General features: G+C 30.9%; 2 protein-coding genes across 6 annotated transcripts; one reads left to right on the top strand and one right to left on the bottom strand.

Moving 5' to 3' along the window:
• Positions 1 to 500: 500 nt before the first annotated feature.
• Positions 501 to 5233, bottom strand: LOC114121092 (eukaryotic peptide chain release factor GTP-binding subunit ERF3A). The gene is made up of 10 exons (XM_027983259.2): positions 4846 to 5233; positions 4514 to 4780; positions 3359 to 3505; positions 3128 to 3273; positions 2572 to 2873; positions 2334 to 2508; positions 2086 to 2259; positions 1936 to 2025; positions 1676 to 1844; positions 501 to 881 (listed from the first exon to the last, which is right to left on the bottom strand). Exons 1-10 carry the CDS (start codon positions 5048 to 5050, stop codon positions 838 to 840), a joined length of 1719 nt encoding a protein of 572 aa, XP_027839060.1. The 5' UTR covers positions 5051 to 5233; the 3' UTR covers positions 501 to 837.
• A 1789-nt stretch (positions 5234 to 7022) lies between these two features.
• On the top strand, positions 7023 to 17895 carry LOC114121101 (14-3-3 protein zeta). Of its 5 annotated transcripts, none has more exons than XM_027983275.2 (6): positions 7023 to 7187; positions 7386 to 7530; positions 13290 to 13623; positions 14288 to 14411; positions 16545 to 16708; positions 17496 to 17895. In XM_027983275.2, the coding sequence occupies exons 3-6, from the start codon at positions 13324 to 13326 to the stop codon at positions 17649 to 17651; spliced, it is 744 nt and encodes a 247-aa protein (XP_027839076.1). In that variant the 5' UTR covers positions 7023 to 7187; positions 7386 to 7530; positions 13290 to 13323; the 3' UTR covers positions 17652 to 17895. The 5 variants fall into 5 exon arrangements, with proteins under 5 accessions (XP_027839076.1, XP_027839073.1, XP_027839074.1 ...); XM_027983272.2 differs by lacking the exon at positions 16545 to 16708 and adding an exon at positions 16331 to 16494 and having other exon boundaries at positions 7024 to 7187; XM_027983273.2 differs by lacking the exon at positions 16545 to 16708 and adding an exon at positions 16331 to 16494 and having other exon boundaries at positions 7032 to 7187; positions 7389 to 7530.
• The last annotated feature ends 9695 nt before the right edge of the window (positions 17896 to 27590 follow it).

The following is a 27590-nucleotide window of genomic DNA, read 5'->3' on the forward strand; positions in this document are numbered from 1 at the left end:
ATAGCTGAAAATAATTGATTTATTGTCTGAAATAATAATAATGAATATATTTAATCTTATTTCTTTTCACTATAAACATCTGATTCAATAATTATTGGTTGTTGATTATACACAAATTAAAGAAATATAATAAATTATGCATAGCGTTAATTACATAAGTCTTAATGGACACATTTAGTTATTATTAAAGATCACATATTTAATTAAATTTAACACTTCGGTTTTCTTCATTAACAACAAAACATATTTTAATATGAAAGTTGCACATCAGATAGCATAGTTAAAAATTCTTCATGTCTAAAGTACATATAAGACCAGTAAGACATGGATCGTATGTCACATAAAATGATCTAACTTAATGTGTATAATCTTAACACTTACACATAAGAATACAAAAATTTATCACCGTGAGCAAGCCAAGTGCTTTTAGTAATATTGTTGCTGTTGTAAATATTGTAATCAGACAAATTTTACAACTTTTACAAGGATATAGATGGCAGTTCAATGATTTAGAGATAAATATAATTATTAGTAACATTTTTTTTTTTTACATAGTCTATGTAATTATTTAACATATACAAGCTATGTAAAAAAGAAAAAAAACTGCCCGGTATAAGGCACACATTAACTATCAATCAACAATAACAAGTGTCCGTTAGATGTGGCTATATAAATATTAGATTTCTTACATAATAAAAAGGATCAGCATATTTTTTTTGAGTTCAACATTTTTTTTTTTTATCATAAAAAATAAATGAAAAAAATTAAGTTATAAAATATATATATATATGTCGCCCATCGTTTTTAACTTAAAGGTTTCAACATAAATAAGCTCATCTATTCAATTATTTTCAACACTTTTCCAATAGCAATAGTTTTACCTAAAAATAAAAATAAAATAGTTAAAACAATTTCTTCATTGATAACTTGACATAAAAACATTAAATTTAAAGCCTTGTAAACTATGCAGTTAAACAGTAACTAGTTTTTTCATAATTGCCATTGATATATTTACAACCAATGATAAATGGCAGATTATGCAGTCATAATTGTAAATATGAATGTGACATTAAATCAGTTAAAATTTTTAAATTTAATAAATCCCACCATATTTAAAAATAATTATAATTAAAAGGATTAATTTTTTTTAAATTAATTAAATAATATAACAATTTATTAAAACAATTATTAATGAGAGGAAAATCAATAATTAAAAAGTTCTACCAAAATTATTGGTTTAATATTTTTTACTAACATTCAATGTCAACATGAACCAAAAGTTAAAAGTCAAAAGTTTAAAACGTTAATTACTATAGAAGTAAATGGCCTTTTTATGTTGTGTAAAGTGTAAAAATACCAATGAACACGGCTAATTTTAAAAATATTTACAATCTACTTTAATTTAAAATTTCAGAATAGAACATTATATGTTTAGCTTAAAAATAGTTAGTACTTATTGATTTAATTTTCCCAAAAGTTTAGTATAGATTTTTCACACTTTTAGCTAAGTTAATAACAATTTGTGAAGTGTATGCATAAAAGTGAAATACATACAATGGATGTTTTTATTTTTGATTGTACCAATTTTTATGTCACTTATTTTAATATAACTCATCAAAAGTTCAAAAGTTATGAAAATTAATAGAAAGTCTACATAATTAAACAATGTACAAACCTTCGTCTCGAAGTGTGAATCTACCCATTTGTGGGAAAAGTTTGAATTCCTCGAGACAAACAACACCAGAACATTCAAGCCTCATAATGACTACTTGATCTTGCTTAACAAATCTCGGCCTCATATTTGATTTCATTCCAGTTTTTCTATCAACTAAGCATATTAATGCCTGAAAAAAAATAAATCAAAACAAAATCATATTACACACTTGTATTTTAAAAATAAATTTACAACACAACTCTAATTTTATGATTATTTACCTTAACTTCAACTACTTCAGCAACACAGTGGACATGCATTACTGCTGAGTATCCAGCACAAATAATGCTTTTATGCTCTAATATGACAACCTGAAATTAAAAATGACCAATGAAAAAATTCTATAAATTTAAATATTATATGATTTATACCTGTCCATCAAATATACGACAAGTCTTAACTGGATTAATTGGATCACATAAAATAAAACCAGGAGAAACGTCTTCTTCTTCAACTCCTTTTAGTTTAACTTTAATATTTTCACCTGGTCCAACCAAGGTAACTTCTTCATCATCTGACCACAATTGGTCAACAATTACAGTTGTCTATAAATAGTAAATAATATCAGTAAAATAATAGGAGAAAATGTGGTTAAGCACATTAAAATAAAAAAACATACTCTATTTGGCATTAATACTAGTGTTTGTGTTTTTCTTGCTTGGCCAGATTCTACTTTTCCCATGAGTACAGTTCCCATGTCTTTATATTTTTCTACAACAGGCATTATAAAAGGGCCATCTGAACTACGATTTAATAAAGGTAAATTGTCAATAAATGGAATAAAAGCTGGCCCTCTGAAAAATAAACAAAAAATTTAGTATGTAATTAGATGAAAAAAAAAATATTAGACTCCTTACCTATACCAGGGACATATAGATTCATCAACTTGGTCTTTTAAACCTAAACCGGTTTGACCAGATACAGGCATAAATGTTAAATCTTTAGCTACATTGAATCCAAGCTTTTTCAAGTAAGGTAAAATTTTGTCTCTACATTCTTCATATCTTGCTTTAGACCACAGGACAGTTGAGTCGTCCATTTTATTTATTAACACCAACATATGTTTAACACCTGCTGTTTTTGCTAACATAGCATGTTCTCGGGTCTGACCACCACGATCAAATCCAGTTTCAAATTCACCTTTACGAGCAGAAATAACCTAATAATCAAAATTATAAATAAAATTAATATTCAATACAAAATGAAGTAAATGAACAAATTTATATTAATTTTAAACATTGACACTTATCATAATAATTAAAAACTACATCTTTTGAATAGAAATGTGAGTATGATAAAATATAGATTATTTATTTAATTATTTTATAACACAAATTAATATTAGTAAATTATAAGTTTATTTCAAATATTAACATCAATAAAATATTGATAAGCTAGTAATTATTGACATACCAAAACAGCTAAATCAGCTTGAGCAGTTCCACCAATCATGTTGGGCACAAAACTTTTATGACCAGGTGCATCCAATATAGTAAAATGCTTTCTCTCGGTTTCAAAATATGCTCGGCCAACTTCAACAGTTTTACCTTTCTCTCTTTCTAAAGAATTAAAATAAATAATACATAGTTTAGCATTTTATCTAGAAAAATATGAGACTATTAATTTAATAATTATAAAATTTACCTTCTTGATTGGTATCTAATGCCCATGATAAATACCAGGATTCTCTGCTTCTTTCTTTTGCTTCTTTTTCATATTTATCTAAAGTTCTTTTATCGACCATACCAGTTAGTGCCATAATTTGACCACCAATTGTTGATTTTCCAGCATCTAATTAAATTGGTAATGGTATACATCATAAAAAGTAAAATACATGTTCTTTTAAATTTAAATAATTTATTTTATATAAATGAAGTAAGAAAAATAAATATTGTACAAAAATATATACTACTATGTAACTTAATTAGGCATTCATTAAAATACAAATTCATAATATTGGATGAAAAAAATGTCAATAGTGAACATCGACAAAATTTCTTAAAGATTTAAAATTAAATCTCAAAAATACAATGAAAAATTAATACAAATTAAATAAGATTAATATTATCAAATAATTTATAATTTTTAAGTTCGCCAAATTAATTTATCCATAACAGCAACCATTTGGTGTAGGTACTAATATAAATGTTTTAAATATATATTAAGTTAGGTATATAAGAAAGATAGATTTTTAGTATTAGGTATATGTTTAACATAAATTGTGGATAATTAAAAAAAATACACACAATAAGTTAGAATATTATGATAGATACTTTGGATAATAAGCAAAATGTGTAAGTCAATTTATAACCAAATTTTGTATTGAAAACTAGTAACAAAATGTTACAAAATTAACCTATAATATATTCATACAACAAATATACTAGCTAATTCAATTATTTATAAAATTGTTTATTTAGTTTTAAGAATTAAGACTTTTAATAAATTAAAAGAAATTATACCAGTACTTAGCAAATTTTATACATTAACTAAATAATTTAATTTCCATTTACAAATTTAACTATTTTCAGAGATAAACAAATTATCTATAGCCACAGAACATTTTTTGAAAAATCAAGACAAATCTTTCATAAATAAACAATTAAATTGAGATATAACTACCAAAATGTATATTTAAATTACCCAAGTCTAAATACTTAATTTAGACTATGTGAATATATGAATATAAATACATAGGTACATCCAATTTAAGCTGTCTTTTAAAGCAACATTTTTAATTGATTTGATTGATATTATTACTTTGAAATGAAATGTAGTATATAACTGTTCGAGTCTTACCTACGTGTCCAATAATGACAATATTGATATGTTCTTTTTTAGGTTTTGGCTCAGACTCTTCAACAGCCTTTTTGGGAATGGGTTTAGGTTTTTCTTCATCACCGTCCACATCAATGTCGACGTCAATACCATTATCAGTCTCGACAATGGGTTTGGCAGTACCATCTTCAGGAGTACTGGATGCACCGTCTTCCCAAGAATCGAGCACGGCAGTTGAAGCCCCTCCGCCAGTGTCACCAGCCAACGGGTCTCCTATGCCATCCACGTCTACAAATAACAGACAGTCCCAATAAATTAGGACACGTCATAACCTTAAAACCGGTACTACTTACTGGTAGTTTTCTTGTCACCACCGCCGGCAGTTTCGTCTTGAGGTTCACCATCAACTCCGTCCGACTTGGACGAAAACGAGCCGAACGACGGGACAAACTCCACCGCGTTAACGTTCAATTTGGTGAGTTTCTGCTGTAAATCAGCGGCACTCGAATCAGTTAATTCATCTTCCTCCCAAGAGTCCGGGGCCGCGTTATTGGACATATCTGCCGTCGTTTGTCGGTACCAACGCGTCACGTATTACATACACAGATTAATATTTGAAAACCCAATCACTGCATTAAGGAATTGATCGACGTAGACAGAAAAAAAACGTGTTTGGAATTGTGTGAAAAATAGTATCGAATCGCCAATCACGAGATATGGTGCGAATGTGCGATACAAGTGTAGTGCTATGGTTTTCCACTGGAAAATGGTGGCGCCACGCGTCCATAACTGCAGTACAGCCAACCCCCCTAAACCGGCGACTGTAGTCGAAGCAGCAATTGTAGCTGCTATCTCATCATTCATACATCAAAAAAATGTGATACAAAAGGTAAAAATAAAACTTGTTGATTTTTCCATGCAATAATTTCGATTATCATAACTCGATTCCTTATCATTTTTCGAATAATTGCTTATCACTCGACGATCACGGTCTGCGATAACATAATATATGATAATTATTTATAGACCCGACTAATGTGAGTAGCATGATGAGTAGTCGAGACGTCGAGTAGTGTCTATTATAGTGTGCTGTGCCATTGTGTGCAGTGAGCACAGATTTAGTTAATATATAATGTCTATAGCGGTGGTTGTGAATATCTGATTCTGAGTATAGCTCGATCAAGGCTCAAATACTCATTATACTTATTATCTTCATTTATTTTTATTTATATTGTAATTGTAGCATTTCATGATTTTAAATCTTTTACATCTGTCAATTGAACATAATATATACGTTTTGCAACAATCTATTTTAGTCCGTGCTGAAAACATAACTTAGGTTCTTGTAAATCGTTCTTTTATTCAATAGTATAAACCGTAGATCACAATATACATTGCGGGACAATGTATAACCTAACTACCTTAACACAACTTAAAGAAAATATTTAAAATAAAATTACTTAGATGTTGTACACATGCGAGTACATTAAAGAAAAATTATACTTATGTAGGTATATGTATAATTGAATAATATAATATTCATTTATTCATAATTAGACTTAATGTTGTTTTTTAATGTCTTTTTTCATGCTGTTTTAAATGTTATTATTCTTTATTATTGTATAATATAATTAGTAATAAATGGTAATTAAAAAAAATACATTTCAGGATGTATTTAACAAATACCTTACGTGAAAAAAGTTACAGAAAATAAAATAAAAAGTTTAGAAAAACATAATATTCAAAGTGATCTGTTAAAATTAAAATAATTTTGAAATACAAAAACATTTTCATGATTAAAACTATTTAATTGTGTACCTATTGATTAGCTGGGAACACACAGGCTTTATTTTACCGTGCAGTAAAGTCATGATGCACGCGACTGTTTTCGAAATATCGCACGATATTTGACTTCTGCTCTATTCATTTTAATATATTTTAACCAAAGCGTCGTAAAATTACAGCGCGGTATGAATGTCACGCGTTAAAATAACGCCCGTGTGTTCCTAGCCTAAGAATTTTAAAAATAGTATTTATATTTTGTGGATAACTTTTAAGTTGTTCAACAATTAAATTTATACATAAAAATTAAAAACAGTATAAAAGAATGTAGTAATTAATATTAATTTTTAGGTAGATACTGAGGTATTCTGGTATTATAATATTTATAACCAATTACAATGCATTCACAATTAACTAAAGCCACCATCAGTCTTGCGGACTGCAAATTGCAATTACTAATTAGACAATTAGTGTAATTTGTTACTCGGTGAACACTGCCACACTGGTAAGTGGTAATACTAATCAATAGTAAGACAGTAAGTTAGTAAATTTGAGTAAAAATGCAAAATTTGGCACCAAACGTCCAAAAATGTTTACGCGCATTATCTTATCTTTTTCATAACATTTGGATCGGTTATCTGTGTACTTGGATCTAAGGTAAGCTACGATTTAAGATAATCCATTTTATTATTACACCTTGGTTACAAATACACTTTGGTGTCACGTTGGCGACCATGCATAGCGCAGGTTGGTTGCGGTCGTGTGACTCAACACTGCCGCCGAACAAGTGCTGCCCTCGCGTGCGCAATGCCGGTTCTACAAGACCGTATCAAACATGGCTGCCAAGTGAATACTGAATAGTTTTCCAACAAAAACGCATCACGTATCCGGTCACGCATACTTAAAACAGCAGGTTTGATTGAATTTTTTCTCTTCCTAATAATTTTACTATTACTTTATACACACATACACAAACACGCATACACATAAATTGCCGTATTACCGAATACCGACTAGCCATAAATTTATAATATCATATGACTATAACATCTAACTCACACACACGTTTTTCGATTATTTCATGTGATCGCTGATTTGGAATCAATAACAGTAGCAGTAGCAGAGCAGTCGTCTACTTAACGTTACTCGTGAAGTGCAGTGAATTCGGCAAAACACCATTTATTGGAAGACTTGTCTGAAATAAGACGACCGCCGCAGTCAATTTGGAACCCCTTTGGCGAAATTTTGCCGTACAGGTATGACGAAACCACTGTTATGAAATCAATCTTTTGTGCGCGATAACATTGACTTTATTTTATATGTATATTTAAACGTGAATATATCACAAATGTGTTGTTTTATCACCCTCGTCCTCGTGGTACTTACTGTTGATCTCGTAGCTAGTAGCTACTACAGGTTCTCTGATCATGACATGGGTTTTAAAAATTTCAGTATCTTATGACAATTGTCAACTGTTTATACTAATCCACGTGTATACATCTACCTCCAGACGTGTCTGTCTTGTATATAACAGTTAGCACTTAATATTAATACACATCTGACCCTTCATAAATGAATGTATTCAGTTTTATTAATATTGGTATTGAATGTTTATGTCGTTTATAATTATAAAGTTACCTCTAACAATTATAAACTTGCCATGATGTCTGCATTATGATTGTATTTTTTAAATTATTTCTTTGATTTTATGATCGTTTAGAGATAGGCTTTTCTTTGAAATATCTATTTCAGTCATTATTCTTATTAGTGTTGGTTCATTATAAACAATTACACTGTTAGTTATTTTGCTTATTTAGTAATGATAATATTAATCTTTAAACTAGGGAGATTTTTTTTTAATTAAGAGCATTAGTTTCTAACTAAAATTCATATAAATTTGATATCTAATGTATTTCAATGAGATTCTATTATGATAAAGGCATGCTTATAATATTATTTTCTCTGGTAAACAGTTTTAAGAATTAATATGCTTTTATATCAACCTTATATGTTTATAACGTAGAGAATTAATTTGTGTTTTATAATTGAATTAGTGCTAATAGGTATGTTTGTTTGGATTTATAGCCTATATCTTAATATTTGCAAATGGAGTACCTACATATGTATAGTCGTATATGTCAATATACTATAACATTCATTATTCATAATACATAGTGGAGTATCTCCAACTCTTTTATCAATTTCAAATATCAGTTAGTATTAAATTGTGTAATTTTTATAGGTAAAATTGTTGTATTAATTTATTTTATGCCCAAGTTAAGCGATGATGGTTTTAATGTTATATTAATACCTATAGTTTAAAATTATTTACTATGTATTCTAAAAAAGTTTTATTAAATGAACGACCTATCTACAATGTGATGTAACTTCTTTAAATTTTGTTTAGATTATTACACGTTTACATGTATATGTGAGCATAGTTTAGGGATAAATATCAATGAATATAAAATAAATAATTTAATATGTTTTTAGACCTGGAACTGAGCTAGGTATGATGTTTCAATTACATACTTTATGACATACTATGATAGTTTCATTTACGTCCTACTTAACTGTATTCTTATTATTTATCAAACCAACATTATTAAGTTCATTCAATACATATTAGGTACTCCTATTATTTTACAAAAGGAATGTTTTTTATTCAGATAATTAGATAGATCTAATGTTTATTTTACTATAATTATTTATTTTAAAATTAATTAACATACATATAACTGTTAACGATTGTTTAAATTTTGAATATCAAATTTATGTGTAAACTAAAATTTTAAGTACACTAATTGATAAAGTTTATGTTAATCTCTTATAATACCATTTGTATTTTTTGTGGTTTTATTTTTATAATACATCTACACTTTACTCTTTTTATTTAGATGATAAATATTGGATTTATTTGCTGTCGAATGTTTTGGTAGGTAAATAACACTGTCTTGTTTAATTTAACTGTGGCTATGTTATGACATACATACTTTTTTATTTTATAAATTTAGTAATTTAAAGGTACGAGCATTTAATCATAACATGGTATAATATTTAATCGTTTAAAATGTTGATCTATTCTATTTTATATTTTTAACTTAATAATTATTAAAAATTCTTATACTTTAAATAGCTAATAGTAGGTATATTGGATTAGTATTAGCTAAGCATTACTTATTGTTTTTATTTTTGTAATATTGCTGTTAAAATAACAATATAATTAACAAACAGGCCTTCATTGACTCAAAAATATACATACTCGTTTATATATAAAGAATGATGGTTAGGTTTATTTATTCAAGTGTTTACTTTATTCTCATCAAAAGAACACCGAATCGATTTTTAGTCCTATAACAATTTCGTAAAGACGTAACGCACGCATGCTCGCGCACCTATTTTTTAATATCTGTTTACTCCAACATCAATTTAGTTATAGATAATAAATTATCATCAATGATTTTATATAATATAATCGTTTAGCATTTTATTAAAACGCTGTGGTGGCGGCATTCCCAAAGTCCCATCCATTACATGTCCATAAAAGACATTGACCTTATTATTTGTACGAGTAGGTAGACGTGGGTTCGAATATTATATATATGTACCGTTCGCATCATACGCGTCTCTAAAATTTCCGTTATGACAGTTTTCCGTAGACAGAATTTTCTCTTCTGTCTCGCGGTTATCTATTGGCGTCGCAATATTATATTTCCATAAATTGTATTGTTATAATATTTCGTCATCCTATAGAGACCTAATACGACGTTTCGTAACAGTTTCGACTTGTTTATAATTGTTATTGTTTGTGTGACATTCGAGACGTATGCCCCGACGACGAGATGGTGGATGGGTATAGAGCGGGGATTCGGAAATCCAGATAGCGATTTGTTTTAATCTAATGCGTAAAAAAGTTTTGCATAATACAACGATGCCCCCTTCGGAAACCCGACCATGGGGTGCGGTGTGTGTTTCGTGCGCAATGAGGATGATGGGCGGCGGACACTTATTTCCGATTCCAATCGCGCACGCTCGGCCAGACGTCGCCGGTGCTACCGCAGTTTACGCTATGTAATAATAATAATAATATATAATATATATATATATATAGCCGCTGCCGGTCGTCCGGTTTGTCGTGTACACGCAGCGGCGGCGGACGTTAAATCCATGACGAAAACAAAACCGCTGTTGCCATATCTCATCGGCGAGCCATCCGGCGCGCGCGCGCTCGTTCTCCGCTCGCCCGTCCGTTCGCCTTCGCGCCTGTCACGTTCGAGCGGTGGTGCAGTTGCGGCGGCGGCAACAATCCCGGGGGCCGACATCCACGTCCACGCGCACACACACACACGCGTGCGCGCGCGCACATACCTATCGATCGATCCTTGTGCTCTCTCGTACACACGCCCAGCAACGCGCATGCGCCTCTGCGTATTTTTACACACACACGCACGCTACAATTGTATCGTCGAATGTACGTGTACCTGTGTGCATACCGTGAATCATATATCGATATTATATTATTACCTCGGAATAATAATATTATATTATTATTATTGCTATTGTAGCCGTACGACGATGCACGAAAAATAGGTACAAAACACAGTCGCCGTGCACGTTCCCCCTTAATTCCCGTATCGTATTTCGATTTTCACGTCCAGCTCCCGTATCCCCTCTCGACCATCACCACCCCACCGTTGAAAAATCACGTCTCGTGTCGCCTAAAACGTGCCGTACCGTGATTATCGGCCGCCGGTAAACTATTACGTAAAAATCGGCGATTACTACGAGTACCGTCGACGATGACGTCGTCGTTCACGCCACACTGACCATAACCGGAATATATCGTAGACCCGGGCCGTCGAGATGACGCACAATAATATGCGTGTTGTCTGGACGAAACATATTTCCCGATCCGAGTGATCCGATCAGAATACGATTTATTACGTTTTAATATTACAATTATATTGCCGAAAAGCAGCCCGAACGCGCTGTGGTTTTCGTGAAGAAATCCGAAAAACGTCCCTTCGCACGCCAAAAATGTACCCAAAACGCGCATCGCGCCAAAATTATTCAAACGCAAATCACGGTGTGCCCTCGCACGCACAATCGATTGTGGCGCGCGATTGTGCCGCGGCCACGCACGTCGCGTGGTGGGGGTAGGACGCAGCGTCCGCCGCTCGCTCGACCCCCGTTTCACCGAACACCATCATCACACCACTCCGCCGTAACCACCCTTCTATCGCGCACTCCGTCTTGTGTTTTTCAATCTCTCGTCCGGCTGTGGAACACGCGCCCGCGCGCGCGCGCGTACATGCTACTCACAGACACACACGAGCGCACGTACATACACATATTATACGCAGTTGCTCCGTACTAATAATTTTTTAACACACGCGTATTGTCATGTATGTATAAATATAAAAATAAAGGAAATTTTACCGAGAACCAATTTTTTTTTCTCTCGACTAGCGTACCGCCCTCTTCCGTCGTCGTCGTCGCGTACCGGCAGTGTTAACAGTGATCGCGTACAACATTCGCGTCGTCCGTCTCCTATAGCCGCAGCGGCGCAATATTTTCTATCACATTGGCCGTGTTCACGTCCATTATAGGTGAGTTTGTTGTACACACGGTACGCGACGACGGTCTCACCGTGCGGTGGTCGTCGGCTCGCCGACCGCAGCGGCCGGTGTGTGTGATCTATGATCTATTTTTATCGCGCGCACATTCCCCAGCCGGCTGGGATTAGGTGGAGGAGCCCGACCGTCTGTCCGAAACGACGACGCGTTTGAACGTTTTTTAAAAAATAAAAATTTATTTCGTCGTTTTTTTTTTTTTTGTTTTTTTTTTTATCACTCTCCAAAGTCCGTCCGCCTGGCTGTCGCCGCATGGTTTTCACCCGAACACACCTTCCGCCAGTCGTCGATGGTCGTGCTAGGGCGGGGGGGAGGGGTCTCTATGCGGCAAACGCATTCCACGACTGTGTGTCACTACTCGCGCGCTCGTACGCACGTCGCCGCATACGGTTTTTTTGATCGGTAGGTAACCAGGTGGAACCCATGTCGCGCGCGGGTAAATCCTTTCGGCAAACAATGACGGTGTGCACCGCGAGCGACGGCGGCGGTGCGCCTCGTTAGGCGGCGCCGTTACGTCGTAGGTCTGAATAAATTGATCGGACGCTAATTCGACCCCGGGCCACCATTGCCGCCGTGCACCGCTGCTGGCCGTGTGGGAAACGGTGTTTCGATTTTTTTTCCCCCCCGATCCTATGGGTTTCCAAATATAGAGTTTTGTTGTTTCGCAGCAGCCGACGAAACGGACCCGTTTAATTATGATGGTTTATACCGTAAAACACGTCGATTAGAAATATCCGGTTACCGCCCTGATCCGCTGCTGCGACGCGTTCTTGTAAATCTATATATAAAACTGAATCCTAACTGAATATTATGTTTTAAAAAATAGTTTCGTAGTTTTACGTGTTGATATTACGAATTACACTCATCTAATCGTCGCTTCAAAAATTTAGTTAATTTCACTAAATATTTTTTTGTCTGTGAGAGGCCAAAAACCCGCCTTATCAGTGTACAGTTTATTATATACCTTGACGAAACTTGTAAGATGTGTTGTTTGTTACCTAATGATTAATGAGTTTTAACTAGTAGGAGGTACCTAATACCCATTATTCGATAATCATATTAAATTATCTAATTAGTTTACCTCAATATAAATTCGAATGTTAACTTGTGAAAATTAAACACTTATTGATTAAATCAAACATTATCAATATTATCACATAATTGGTATAAATTTGTACTTCTGACTTGTTTTTGCTATATTTGTATTTCTGAAACAATATAATAAGAGTTAGTGTTCATTTTTATTCTAAGTACCATTACTTGGTACTGCATGCTTATTTATATCAAGTTGCTTGATATATTAAGTCTTAATTTACCTACTAAGGAATAACTTTATGGTAAATTTAATATTGATGCAATTTAATTATTGTTTATCTGTTCAGGTTAAATTAGTCTGTTGGTCAAGTTAAATATCAAATGTCTGGAGATAAAGAAGACTCGGTTCAGAGAGCCAAGCTGGCCGAGCAGGCGGAACGGTACGACGATATGGCTAGCTCAATGAAATCTGTTACCGAAACTGGCGTGGAACTGTCTAATGAAGAGCGCAATCTGCTTTCGGTAGCCTACAAAAATGTTGTAGGTGCTCGGCGGTCATCATGGCGAGTTATTTCTTCAATTGAGCAAAAAACAGAAGGTTCTGAGAAGAAACAACAAATGGCACGAGAGTATCGGGAGAAGGTTGAAAAGGAACTCAGAGACATTTGCTACGACGTATTGGTATGTTTAGTACTTATTTTTATAAAATTAATGTGTGTCGTTGTTATGTATATGTATTATGAAAAAAAACTTAATAATATTATGTCATTAACTTCATTTTTTACTAATTTATAAATTATTCATTTGAGAGATAAGGTGGCATTGGTTTGTGGTCTGTCTTACATTTACTATGTAGGAAATTAGAAATCTAACTTTGATGTTTGTTATCGCAATGTATATTATACAAGTTAGATTGATTTGGTTGTAAAATCTATTTAACGAAACAAAAAAAAATTCTATTTTGTCTCCACTTTAAACAATTATTTTGTATGGCTGAATATAATTCTCACAATATGTATACAATTAAAAAAGAAAAAAATTATAACAGATTAAATTAGTAATATGTTATAATAGATGTGTGATTGATATGGGTCTTTTAAATTTGATATCCAGGGATTTCAGCTATTGCACTTTTGAGTTAGATATGATAGATAAATAGATCTTCGTTATATATTTATATATATTTTAAAAATAAAAACATTATAATTAATTTTAACTTGAAACTCATTTAAATGATTTAAAATATTTATATTTGAAGAATAAATTTCGTATTAGGTATTAATGAATTATATTTATAAATATCACAAATACTAATTATTATTGATTTTTAATATTTGTCTTTCAGAACCTTTTGGACAAATACCTAATCCCCAAAGCGAGTAATGCTGAAAGCAAAGTCTTCTACCTTAAAATGAAGGGTGATTATTACAGGTACCTGGCAGAAGTTGCTACTGGCGAAACTAGAAATGGTAAGTTCATTCTTCTCTGTAATAGTTACTTATAATTTAAACTATTACTTTTAAATTTTATTTAGTTACAAAAGTCTGAATTTCAAATATATTCTTAGAATTAAAAAATATATAAGTTTTTGTTTTAAACTGTTGGTAATTTATTATTATATATTTTTATTATTATTTTATTTAATATTGTAAAAAAGGTTTTAGTTGAAAAATTTTAGTATATTTTATTTTTATGTTCTTAATGTCATTTTAAAACTAACATTTTTAAGTTTGGTTCACTGATTAGTAGTTGAAACAACTAATTAGTGTTAACGAATTCAGTATTTTAAATGACATTTGTAAGATAAGAGTAAATAAATAATTTACCATTTGTCATTATCACATATTGCTTTTAAAATTCACTCTCATGCATGATGTCATCAATGAAGAATGTTAAAAACAAACAATATGCTATTCTCAATTTCATTGACCAGTATTAATATGATTATTAATCATTAATTTTTAAATTTAATTATATTTAAGGAAACTTAACAAAAAATAATAAATTTCTTTAACCAGTGCCGTATTGTGGAGGTACATTCTTAAATATTTGATGTGCTGTCTATTGTATGTTAATGTTTTAAAAAAATTAATTGTCGTAATATTTTTCCATAATATATTTTTTGATGGTTTTATAGTATTTTATTAAAAATCATTAACAGTGTAGTTGTAAAATCATATGATGTTTTTAATATAACTTTCGTTCTACTGATTTAGTATGAAGATCATTTTTTTACAACTGATGATATAAATCAACTACAAATTTAGTATAATATTATGCTGAATACTCATATATTTTGAAACTCTGTATTGATATTTTTAATTGTATTGAATTTAAATTCATATTTTAAAATTTAATTTCAAGTTATTCAATCTATTATTGGATAATTAAATATTATGTTTGATCAAATGATGTTTTAATATAACTTTCGTTCTACTGATTTAGTATGAAGATCATTTTTTTTTATAACTGATGATACATGTTCTCTATTAAACTAATTAGATAATAAATAAAATATTAAATATTTTAAAACCCTTAACATTTTTAAATCATCTATTGTTAATCAACAACAAAATAAAACATTTAATTAATATTGAACTTATGATTTTTTTAAATGATGTTTGATTAATAAAACTTTCGTTCTTCTGATTTTGAGTGAAGAAAATTTTTTTATATCTGATTATAAATAATACATATTTTGAACTATTAAATATTTTTAGTTAATACCTATTATTCTGAAATTTTTCAAGTATTGAAATTTAAGTTGAATTAATTATTAGTACCATACATATTATTATATTATATTATATTTCGTCAAATGATGTTTAATTAATATAACTTTCGTTCTTCTGAAATTGTGTGAGGAGAATAATATCCTAAAACTGATGATAAAAGAATTATATTATGTGCATTACTGCCTGTTTAGGTTTTATCTTATATAATTAATGTAATTCTCTAATTATTTATGTCCTTGCCTTTAGGAGTATTATTTCTGTGCACTATTTAAATTGTTTATTATTTTTTAATCAAAATAATTTTTACAATTGAATTACAAATGTATTTTGTTTTCACTGATTGATTTTAATATTATTATTTTTAAGTATCTAAAAATGATGTTATGATAATTAACTTTCGTTCTTCTGAAGTTGTTTGAGGATTAAATTATTTTACTGATTTTAAAGTACATTGCAACCAAAAATTGGATACAGAGTTTTATCTTAAAAATAGTCTGTTAATATTTATTTGATTAATTGTAGTATTTAGGATTTAACATTATTTTAGTATAATATATAATGCTTTTTTGTGTTTAACTAACTTTTTATTATCTAATCTTTTAATATTTTTTTATTTAGTCATTTAAAAATATTTTTTTGTGTGATAAACATAGCTGTGGTTGATGATTCTCAACTAGCATACCAGGATGCATTCGAAATCAGTAAAGCAAAAATGCAACCAACACATCCAATCAGATTGGGTCTGGCATTAAATTTCTCCGTGTTTTTCTACGAGATACTAAACTCACCAGATAAAGCTTGCCAACTGGCGAAACAGGTATTTATTTCACAAATTTTAACACATTTGTTTTTATTATTGGTATTTAGGGGTGGTGGACGATTCTCAAAAAGCATATCAGGAGGCGTTTGATATTGCTAAGTCGAAAATGCAACCTACTCATCCTATTAGACTTGGACTGGCATTGAACTTTTCGGTTTTCTATTATGAAATCATTAACTCCCCAGCTCGTGCTTGCCATTTGGCTAAACAGGTACCCCTACATTCCCCAATGAATCCAGAAATTGTTGTTTGACTATTTTCAGTGGTGGACTATAATAATAAATGAACTTATCTTTATGATTGTTTTTAAAATAGCAATTAAAAATTGTATAACAAATAATGTATTTTGCAAACTATTCACATTAATTTTAAACCAAAATTTTATTCTATAATTACTTTTCAAAAATCTCCATTTTCATGATTTGCCACGGTTTTAACGAGTGATTTTCTAGCTTCTCTAATATCTAACCCAATATTTTTGGACTATTGATAATAGTTATTATTTATGAACTGATTTGAATAAACAACTGCACAAATAATTATCTCCCGCTTTTTGCTTTAATAGGTTTAAATAATTTGTAAGTAATTCTATAAGTTCTTAGTCATATAACATTAAATCTGTCAATATCTCTAATTGTTATAACACATGTATTTTGTATTTAAAAAACTAAATATTGTTGAAATATTGTCAACATTATTTAAATTGGGTATGTATGTGTAAAATTATTTGCATGGACTTCAAAAATATTATACATAATATTAATTGATTTCCTAGAGTTAAAGAAACTTTTGTCAAGAGATATTGACTGATTTACAGTTAATGAATCGCCCCCCGTGTATATGTGTAATACTATTTAGTATTTACTAATAGTTATATTCTAAATGTATTTTTAATAGGGATTGATCATATAACTTAACATAATGCTTTGTATTTGTATATTCTTCAAATAATATACATATTCATTACAATTCAAATACTTAAATATTGATTTTTATAGGCTTTTGATGATGCGATTGCTGAGCTGGATACATTAAACGAAGACAGCTACAAGGATTCAACGCTCATCATGCAATTGTTACGTGACAACTTGACTTTATGGACGTCTGATACGCAAGACAACGATGAGCCCCAGGAAGCCACTGGAGACAACTAACTCTTTTACTAAAATATTTAATATAAACAAATTTAAAAAAAAAACTATAATAATTTTAATAAAGCAAAACAAACATTTACACACTTCCGCGAGAAACTGCGCCCCCTTCATCTTCCACCTGCCCCACAATTGCGCTCTCACGACACGCTCTTTGTTTTTTCGTTAATCTTTTTTTTTTTTGTATACCTGTTCTTTAAAAACAAAAGTCTTGGATAAGAATAAATAAACACATTTTTTTTCTTTATTAGTCTATTAATTATTATTGAATGTTTATAACTATTATTATATAGAGTTATTACAATAAAAATAATTATATATATAAATACATTTTGGAAGTATGTTATAGTTACATTAGATCATTTAACATGTCGATTGCTGGCAATTATGGAAACTTTTAGATATTAATGTATCTTTGATCTTCAAACCAGCTAAGCTAGAAATATCAAACTACAACTACTAGAGACCAAAACTATTGCCAGCATTCTTCATGTTGACCGTCCGTTTATGATGTTTAAATGATTTATATATTTAATTTCGAAACCGGTTTTTTCGGTGTATAACTTCAATATCTGTAAAAAGTGTTTACTCTCATAATTCGTTCGTAATTGTTTATGTATATGTGTATTTATATATATATATTTATTTAATATATATATATATAGATATATTTTATATTTATTATATAAACCCAAAAATTTGTTGTAATAATAACATTTGTGCTGAGTTTCTAATTGCTGTGATTTTTCTATCTTTACAAGTCATGAATATAGTGGTTTCTTACTGGTTTTAGCCTGTAGTCGTCTCATCTTTGCCGGTTTCGACTCCTATTCCCTCGCTCACATCGTTATCTTCTTTTTTACATTTTTTTTTGAATATATATATATTCAAATTGTTATTGTACTTAAAATGGAATTATTTATCTTATAAATGAAAATACGCTAAACAATCCATCAAACAACTGTATATAATGGTTTAAAATTTCCTCGCTTTTCTTAACTCCTGGTCTCATTAAAATAACTTCTTTTTCAAAGCGTAGCCTGACAATTCACTTAACATTGATTAATTATTATAATATATAAGTGTTCCATTTTGAAAATTTTTATACAATGTATGTGGTATAATCATAATTTATTAAAACATTGATACAATTTTTTCATTTTTAAGTTTAAGCAGCCATTGTAATTGTATAAGACGCACATTTATTATTTTGCAATTTGTTTGATTTAAATATATATATATACATATATATATATCATGGTTGTAGATAGATTTTAACTATTTGATATAGTTTGTGTGTAATACCTTTCCTTGTTATGTTCATTTTATTCAAAAATATCTTGTCTTATTGATGGTATTATATTTGATGTGACTGTTACATAATATTACGAGGGTGGAAGTGGTTAAACTTCATAAAAATGTTACTAAGTGACTTATTTAAGTATGTTTCTTATAACTTAGTGTTATTAAAATATATTTTTCTTTGAGTCATAATTACCTATAATTTGATTGATCCTTTGAATTTTGTAAAAAATATGTGTTTCATAGAATATTTTGTGAAATACAATTATTTTTTAATTAAATGAAAATATAATCCTTTTTTATGAGTATAACAAATTTGTAAAGTGATACAAAACTTAAATTAACCTACTTCCAGCCCTGTTGTATTACTTCTACAAAATTTATATAAATTAATGAAAACAAATCAAACTACTTAGTGTTGTAGCTGTAACAAAACATTTGTTTTACTTATAAAGTTATAAACATTTTGATTTCAATTACTGAATAGTAGTGGTCAAACTATAAATTTGGTACATCTAGAAATCTGTCGCAGGTATCAATTTATTGTTTTCTCTATCAAAAATTATAATTTGATTGATTCTAATGATTATACATGATATAGAGAGTATAAAAATTTGGTAAGTGCGTATAACGAAATAAAATAAAATTTAAAATATTTAAACGAGCCTGTTCTGTGTTTTGAAAACTAGCCAATTTCACGTCGTACAGCGTAGACTGATAATTGTCTGTATTATTTTAAAACCGTTGCAGCTGTTGAGGTTATTCATAGCAAGGTGGATGTTGACTAAATAAAAACATTAGCAATCGATCGTGTTCAGTGGAAGATGCCAAAAGAATTTTTCTTGTAACATATTTGGTGACTGTCGTCTGTCTATAAAAGTATCCTTAATTCCTTAATATAAGTATGCAATTTAATCGGCTATTACAATTTTTGAATTTCTAACTGTACTCAAGTAAGTAAAACAAAAAGCTTAACAAGTTGGTATTGTGTATTGTGAAAAACGACCAGTTGTTTTATTTATACTCAATAAAATATTGTGTACGAAAAACACTTTTCCGAGAGGAAACGGTCTAACAGTCTACCTATACTATTCGGTAAAGTAATTATTTATTGATAGGTAATAAATAATAAAAATAATAATCATTGCACTATTAGTAATACAGTAGTTAAATACCTGTTTAAATACATTTTTTCTAAAAACATTAATAATTAAAAATATTTCGAGTTAATAAAATACCTACATAAAATTTTAATAATCAGGTATTTTACGAATTATGTTTTTGAATTAGGCACCTATAACAAAATAATGTAATAGTTACAATAATATTTTTAATAACTAATATTAAAGTTAAAAATAATAAGTAAAGACGTAAAGTAAATATATTTTAAAACACTCATATTATGAATTGATGCTATATTGTCATAGATAATTTTCACTATAAAAACACTTGAAAATGTGATACAAACATAAAAATTTGATGATTAAAAATTAATTCAGTTTCTCAAAAGTTGGTAGTTCAAAAAGTAAACAAATGTATAAACATACCTATCTAGTTTTTATGGATATTTCAAGTTAAAATTAGTATTAAATTAGATTTTTAAACGAAGAATAATGATCTTAATTTTTTCGTTGTAATTTAAAAATATCATTCGCATATATTTGAAAATGTTCACGTATATTATTATATTTCTATACACATTATGCTTACTATTGTTAATCTGTCTTTGTGCGGCAAACAATAATACCTATTCCACTGGTCATTACTCATTCTTCTGCTTGGGCAATTAACACGATGGATAGTTAACACCGTTGATTCTTTCTACTCGATAATTTGCTCGAGGCTTTCGCGTTGATTTTAGCATATGTGAAATTCCGCGAAAATCCTCGAAAAGTGCTCCGACTGTCGATTAGTTTCGCTGGTAACCCAAAACAATAAGTCATAGGTAATTCGTCCGTTACAAACATCACTTCTTACTTACTGATATTGGTGGAGGAAAAAAAAACCACACATACATATTTAGTTGAATTGTACACCAACTCAAGAATGCCCTTATTTCCCTTTTTACCGGTGTTATGAACTGCCCTTACACTAGTCAACATTATGTTTACTGCACAGTCTGCATGAATCGTTTTAGATAGACTGCGACCCTGTGTTATAGGATTTAACAATATCTGGGATGTCGTCCCTGGTCTTTATCGTTTCCAGTCATTCGGGAATCGCTCTTAGATTTTTAAAACAGACTAATAAATCAGTCGGGTGTTTGCGGTGTATATAATATCATATAAGTATTACCTTGTACGGCGTTTATCTCGGCCTCGGTTACCCGTCGTCAAACTTTAGATAGGCAAGCACGTATACAGAATAGACGCTTATGTGGCATTCACGTGGTACGGACGGCACTCTTTGATATTTAATAGATTTCAAAAATAATTGTAACACACGTTTCGAGTGAATGCTATTTATTTGTTAAAAACTGTTTCGAGCAAGAATCGCTCAAAATATATTACAACAATAAGTTCTAGTTAGAAAACTACATTTTTATAATAAATTAAAAATGAAAACAACTTTGACCACACAATATCTTATTTTATTATTTTTATTAATATTATGTACATACGAAAAAAAGTTATATTTTGTTTTTAAATCCGTAATACCATACGGTAATAGTATTATTTACAGGAAATATTTAAAGTGTCTAAATTTATATATTCTCATGATCTGGTAGATTAATCCACACAATTATGATATACTCTGGACAAGAGTATTACACGTTAATTGACTTTAGTCTTACAGAATATGTTATAAAATTAATAAAAGGACTTATTGAATGCGGCCAAATGGACAAAAATGCAAAACTAGCTAATACACTTGTACTAAAGGAATAAATTTTACAGGAACTTTGAGTACCGATAAAAAAGTAAGTCCTCCTAAAGAAATAACTTCAAAAATTTACGATAAATATTAACGATTTAATAATTGCAGTCACTTATAGAAGAGGTGGTCTCAAAATGAAACGCAATTTTTATACATAATAATTGTGTCTAAAATTGATATACAAGACCAGATATTATTATTTTCTCCGCGTGAATGAAAAACAGGAGGTACATAAATATTGGAGTTTGTTTTTTCAATTATTTTTGCTAAATTTCTACTACAATACTTCATATAAACGTAGAAAACGTAAAAAATATTGTCTTCATGATAATAGACTTTCCGTAATTTTAATCAGTATTAGTACAAAATTAAGCAAACAAATATACTCCTCCACATACAAAAATTAGTATTTTATTAAAAAATATAAAAAAAACATCAAAAACAATTTATTGTATGTTTAAAAAATGTAAGATGTTTCATTTAAAAAGCTTATGAAAATCCGTAATATTCCATTGTCTCGAATATGAAGATAAACCTTTTTTATGTATTAAAAATTATTTTGAAAATCATTATTTATACTCGTAATCTAGTTTTTGTTTAGTTTTATTTTTAATATATTTTAAGTTTTATTATTATTTTAGGTATTAATAAGTATTAAAAATGTATACAATTTCAAAGTAAAAAATATGTTTTGTCTTAATTTTGAAATATTTTTTATTACTAGTTAAATATCTAATGACGACATGTGACCCGTGGGATAGAGTAAGTACTATACTTATATTTAAATGTTGTAACTCAAAACCGTATGTAATATCTACACAAATATATAATAGTCATAGGGTGCACAATTTCAATAACAAAAAACTGGTACTTCTGAAGTCCTCGATTTTTCAGTTAGTTTTGAAATTGTGGATTATAATATAATGGGCATTTACACAACCCTTCATCATCTCCACATCATATTCTATAGTCATATGTTTAATAATGGTTTTGTATAGAAAAGGTACTTACATAATAATAATACTAATTAACCATTAATGGCATAAATTAAATACCTAAGGGTGCCGATTTCAAAACTAGAGTAATTAAGCATTCCTCCCCCCATTGAATTACATCTATAATAATAGTAGATTCTTTTTAATACGTTTAATATGTGTACCCTATATGCATTATATGCGTGGTTTAAATTGATTAAATAAATCATACACAATTTACTCATATCTACATAATATCTTATAAATTTATACATATTATGCATATTAAAAATTGTTTCATTTTTTGTAGAATAAATTCAAAATTGTATAACCTACTGACTTGTATAATTTATTAATACAAATTTCTATGTAAACAATTTCGTCGTACCCATTCAAGTCAATAACTTAAATTGTTAAAAAAAATGAATGTTAATAATATATGTATTAACTATTTACATTGAAAACATAAATATTAAATGTTAATGACTATGACTATTTATTCATAAAAAGAACTAAATAATATTATATACCAATATCCGAGATAAAATATAGCTATTCGATTATCTAACTACAATTACGTTTATTGAAATGTACTTGTGTAAATCGATTGTATAATAAATAATCATTTATGTATATTAATATATTAAAATAATTCACAAAGAATTTTGTATGTATTGCATGTCGTGTGGAGTGAGATGTTCAATGTTCTGTAAATAGAGAATTTCTTCCAAGATCCGAAATACTTTATGAAGACACTACACGTCTGCACAAACAGACAGACCACATGATAACCGTATATATTTGTGTATAGGTACTTATATGATGACTACACTACTAAAGTATAGTGTAATGTGTATATATAACATAGTATCACTCAGTCATAAAATTGTCAAGAACGTTGGGCCATCTGGAAATATTCGGATATTCATACGAACCACTTGGCTATCGACAGAGTAAACTTAACTACTTCTATTTAAGGTTAGGTACACATATACCTACTGCAGTGACGAATGACGAGTGTGTAGTGAGTGACTATATAGTTTTTTCTCGTGTGCGTGTAGACTGTGTACATTGACTAGTTTTGAATTTAAAATACATTTCATTAATTCTAGAGTAGGAACTTTAATTCACTGTTATTATTTTTTTTTTTTCGTTAGAATTGTCCTTGGAAAGATAATGTACATCGAAGTATTATATTTTCATCGCTAAGTCTTATTCCTACCGAGTGGAAACATTTCCCTTTAGATTTTTAAAGGAAGCTCAATCGAGGTTATATGGAGGGAGAGGAGTGGATTGGCAGTTTCATTTATTCGTACGATATTATCTGAAGTACACCTACCCTTCGCATGCAGCGCTCACACAATATACTGAAATAACGAAACGTTTGTAGGAATCGTCTAGTGATATTGTTCTGTGTTTTCAATATACAACTGTATGTATATGTACAATATTCTCCGTCAACATTATTATTTGTTGTTATATTATTATTATTATAGAGACCGACCTCTGTGCCGGTGGCGGCGGTGACGGGGAAACGCCAAAGAATAAGTCGAAGAAAGGAAAAAATTAATAAATAAATACCTCCTACTTCCGGCCGTATTCCCTACAGCCGCAGCGAGCCCTCCGTAACGCACGGTGGTGTTTGTACACATTATATATACGCGTACACGCTATACCGGATGCTGGTCGTTGGCATTTTATCGTGACGTTCTTGTGGCCCATTCAACCGGTCTAAAAATACTATACGGCCCGTGTGTATATATAGGTACCTATATAACGAGTACAATAAACCTTTTTTTTTTTCCTCTCAACTGCGCCGCAACCACCCACCGCCGCTAACACCACCGCCACCACTGTCATCCGTGCGTGCGTGCACGGTCTATTTGACGCGCGAAGGGTCTCCGGGCCTCCGACCCTCGACCGTCGTTTGCTCCTCTGCAGCTCTGTCTCTTTCTTATATAAGTACACTACTGCGCAGAGACCGCACACACCAAAGCATCAGTGAACTCGCACACGCATCGGACCGTCGTAATAATAATGTATATAATAGGTTAAGTATGACGACGACGACGACGACAATGAGGAGGTGGTGGAATACGAGAAGAAGACGGAGAAGAGGACCTCGGTGCAGTAATAATAACTATTTCGTCGTCTGTATATATACGTCTTTCGCACCGCACTATATGGCTTGCACGACAATACCCACAACACACACACACACATACCCCATTATATTATTATACTACATCACCCTGCTGCTGTTGCTGCTCTTCTACAGTGTTTTCGTGCCGACAATTTACACTTTTTTCCATTATATTATACACACACACACGTTATTTGTCCCGGGACGACTCGCGCATTCCACCGTGTGTTTACCTTCTTTCTCTCGCTTCGGCTGCCCACCCCCTCACACCAAACCCTTACGATTTATGCGTGCACGCATAATATATAAAGCCGCACACGAAATCCCTGCGACGGCGTAAACGCACACATTTATACAAACAGGACCGGCGATGACGACGCATTATTATAATGCCCATTCACAAAAAAAAAATCGGTACGTCGACCACGTCCACCGGTCCTCCGCCGCGGGGGCTGCAAATAGTTTTCGGGTCCGAGAGGGCGACAGAAAATACCGCATGTATATTGTATGTATATATTTATCGTTTCGACCGTACTACACTCTGATTTATATATCTTAAACGCTTTTTCGTATTATACAACAATAATAATAATATAATAATATATTCTCAGACATGAAATTGTATTATTATATTATTATGTATAGGCGCATTGTGCGTGTGTACGGAATCGTTAAACGTGATCTCCTCACGTTCGACATACCTTGTTGTGTTGTCCGCCGCGGCCATTTCAACTCGAATAATCGAATATAACGCACACACACGTGCATAATATTTTTATTGTACCACGTAAATTACACACGAAAATACCTGTGCCTACCCGACTACGTATATAATTATTCTGTCGTTTATCTCACAAGACGGGGCCCATCCGGTGCAGACGTGCCGGTTCGGCGGTAAGCCGTCTTATTAACGTCGTCGTCGTCGTCGTCGCATCGATTGACATTTTATTTTCTAAACGGTTCTCGCCAATTATGATTATCGTTTTTTCTCTTTATATAGTGCCCGGTTTCTCTACACACGACCGTCATCCGATTTACTTTCATCCCCGTTCCGCTGTCCGTAAATTCGACCACAGGATCTTTACCTGCACCGGTTCTATCACGTATTCGAATCCGTATAATAATATGTACTGTATACTCTTTAATCTTTATTGGTTTAACCGACGACGGCTGCGTTAGGCTCTTACATAGTACAAACAGTCCTTTAACCTTCGACGTTACGATGGAATCACGGGCGTTTATTTATATTTTATTAGCTGTCACGTAATCTAACGACTGCGAGGGTCGTATTTTTATAATGTGGGTCGCCAGAGTGTACTTGAGTTGGAATTCACACATTGTCGTGTTTTTAAATAAAATTATAGAACGAATTATAACGACTCGAGTATATAGAAAATATATTGAAGGGTGAAAACGGACTAACACGATAATTAGATTAGATTTGGTAAATACGTGAAAATCCCATTTACACTTTCTGTTTTAAAAAATAAACCTTAATTTTTTAACAAGACTTTGTACGGTGACACGTAGTATCCTTATGTGGGGTGGATTTTTTTTTAGGTATCTCGAGACTTCAATTTTGATCAACTGTATAATGCAGACTATACCGACTGCAGCCATAAAATATTTTAACATAATATTATAATGCTATAATATTGTTTATTTTTTTTGGTATCCAGAGCCCGGAGAAATAACGAAAACATTTCGCCGTTTCATTTTGTTCATAAAATATTGGCTTCTTAATCGGCAGTAACGTCTCAAGGCCAATTTATAGAAAGGGAGGTACTCGAAATCAATAAAATTAATTATTAATATTTCACGAGACAAAAAACCACACCGCCAAATTTTCAATTTTGATCCATTCTGGTATATAGGTACCGCAGATTTGGTGGCTATATTCTGAACGCGTTTATGGAAAATTTCGATGAAGTTCTAAAATCATGACAGTTGTAAACTTGGTCGTGAGTTAAACTTCTTAGTTTGATATACCATACTCGCGAGCAGGTAATTAAGATATTTTCCAATTTAATATTTTATTTTAATGTAATAAAAAAACAGTTGCCTATATCATGACGACATTTGGAAATAAATTGAGATCTATTTGCACCGTGCTATTGTATTTCCGAACAGTTTTCTTATTGTCATCTGACAGCTAGTATTATAATTTAGTATTAAGTAGGTAGTATTATTGTAGTTTATTGAGATAAAATTCCTGCGAAACGTTGTAGTCTTATCGTCCTGTACGTACGTGTATGTGCTTTTTGCAAGTCTTGCATTAGCTCCAGTCCCCGAAGAAACATGACTATTGTATTCTGAGGATTACGCGACTAGTATAAGTCAGTACATCGAGGAAGTCATAAATTAGTCATATAATATCATAATATACATACAACGATTCTTTGTGAGAATAGACTTCAACTTAATACGCTACCTGACCTCTACGAACTACGACTGTTACTTATAATTGTTTTTGTAATGATATGTATTTTTGATTACATTTAAACATGTATATGTTGAATGGTAATTAGTAGGTGTGTTGTGTTAAAATCTATGAAATTCCTTTACATGAGTTATAGACTATAGTTGTGTATCGCACGTGCTGGCTATGATGATTTACGATGCAATGGTTCTAAATATATTTGCAGT

This window comes from Aphis gossypii, chromosome 3, assembly GCF_020184175.1.
Source record: "Aphis gossypii isolate Hap1 chromosome 3, ASM2018417v2, whole genome shotgun sequence".
In the NCBI taxonomy this organism is placed as follows: domain Eukaryota; kingdom Metazoa; phylum Arthropoda; class Insecta; order Hemiptera; family Aphididae; genus Aphis; species Aphis gossypii.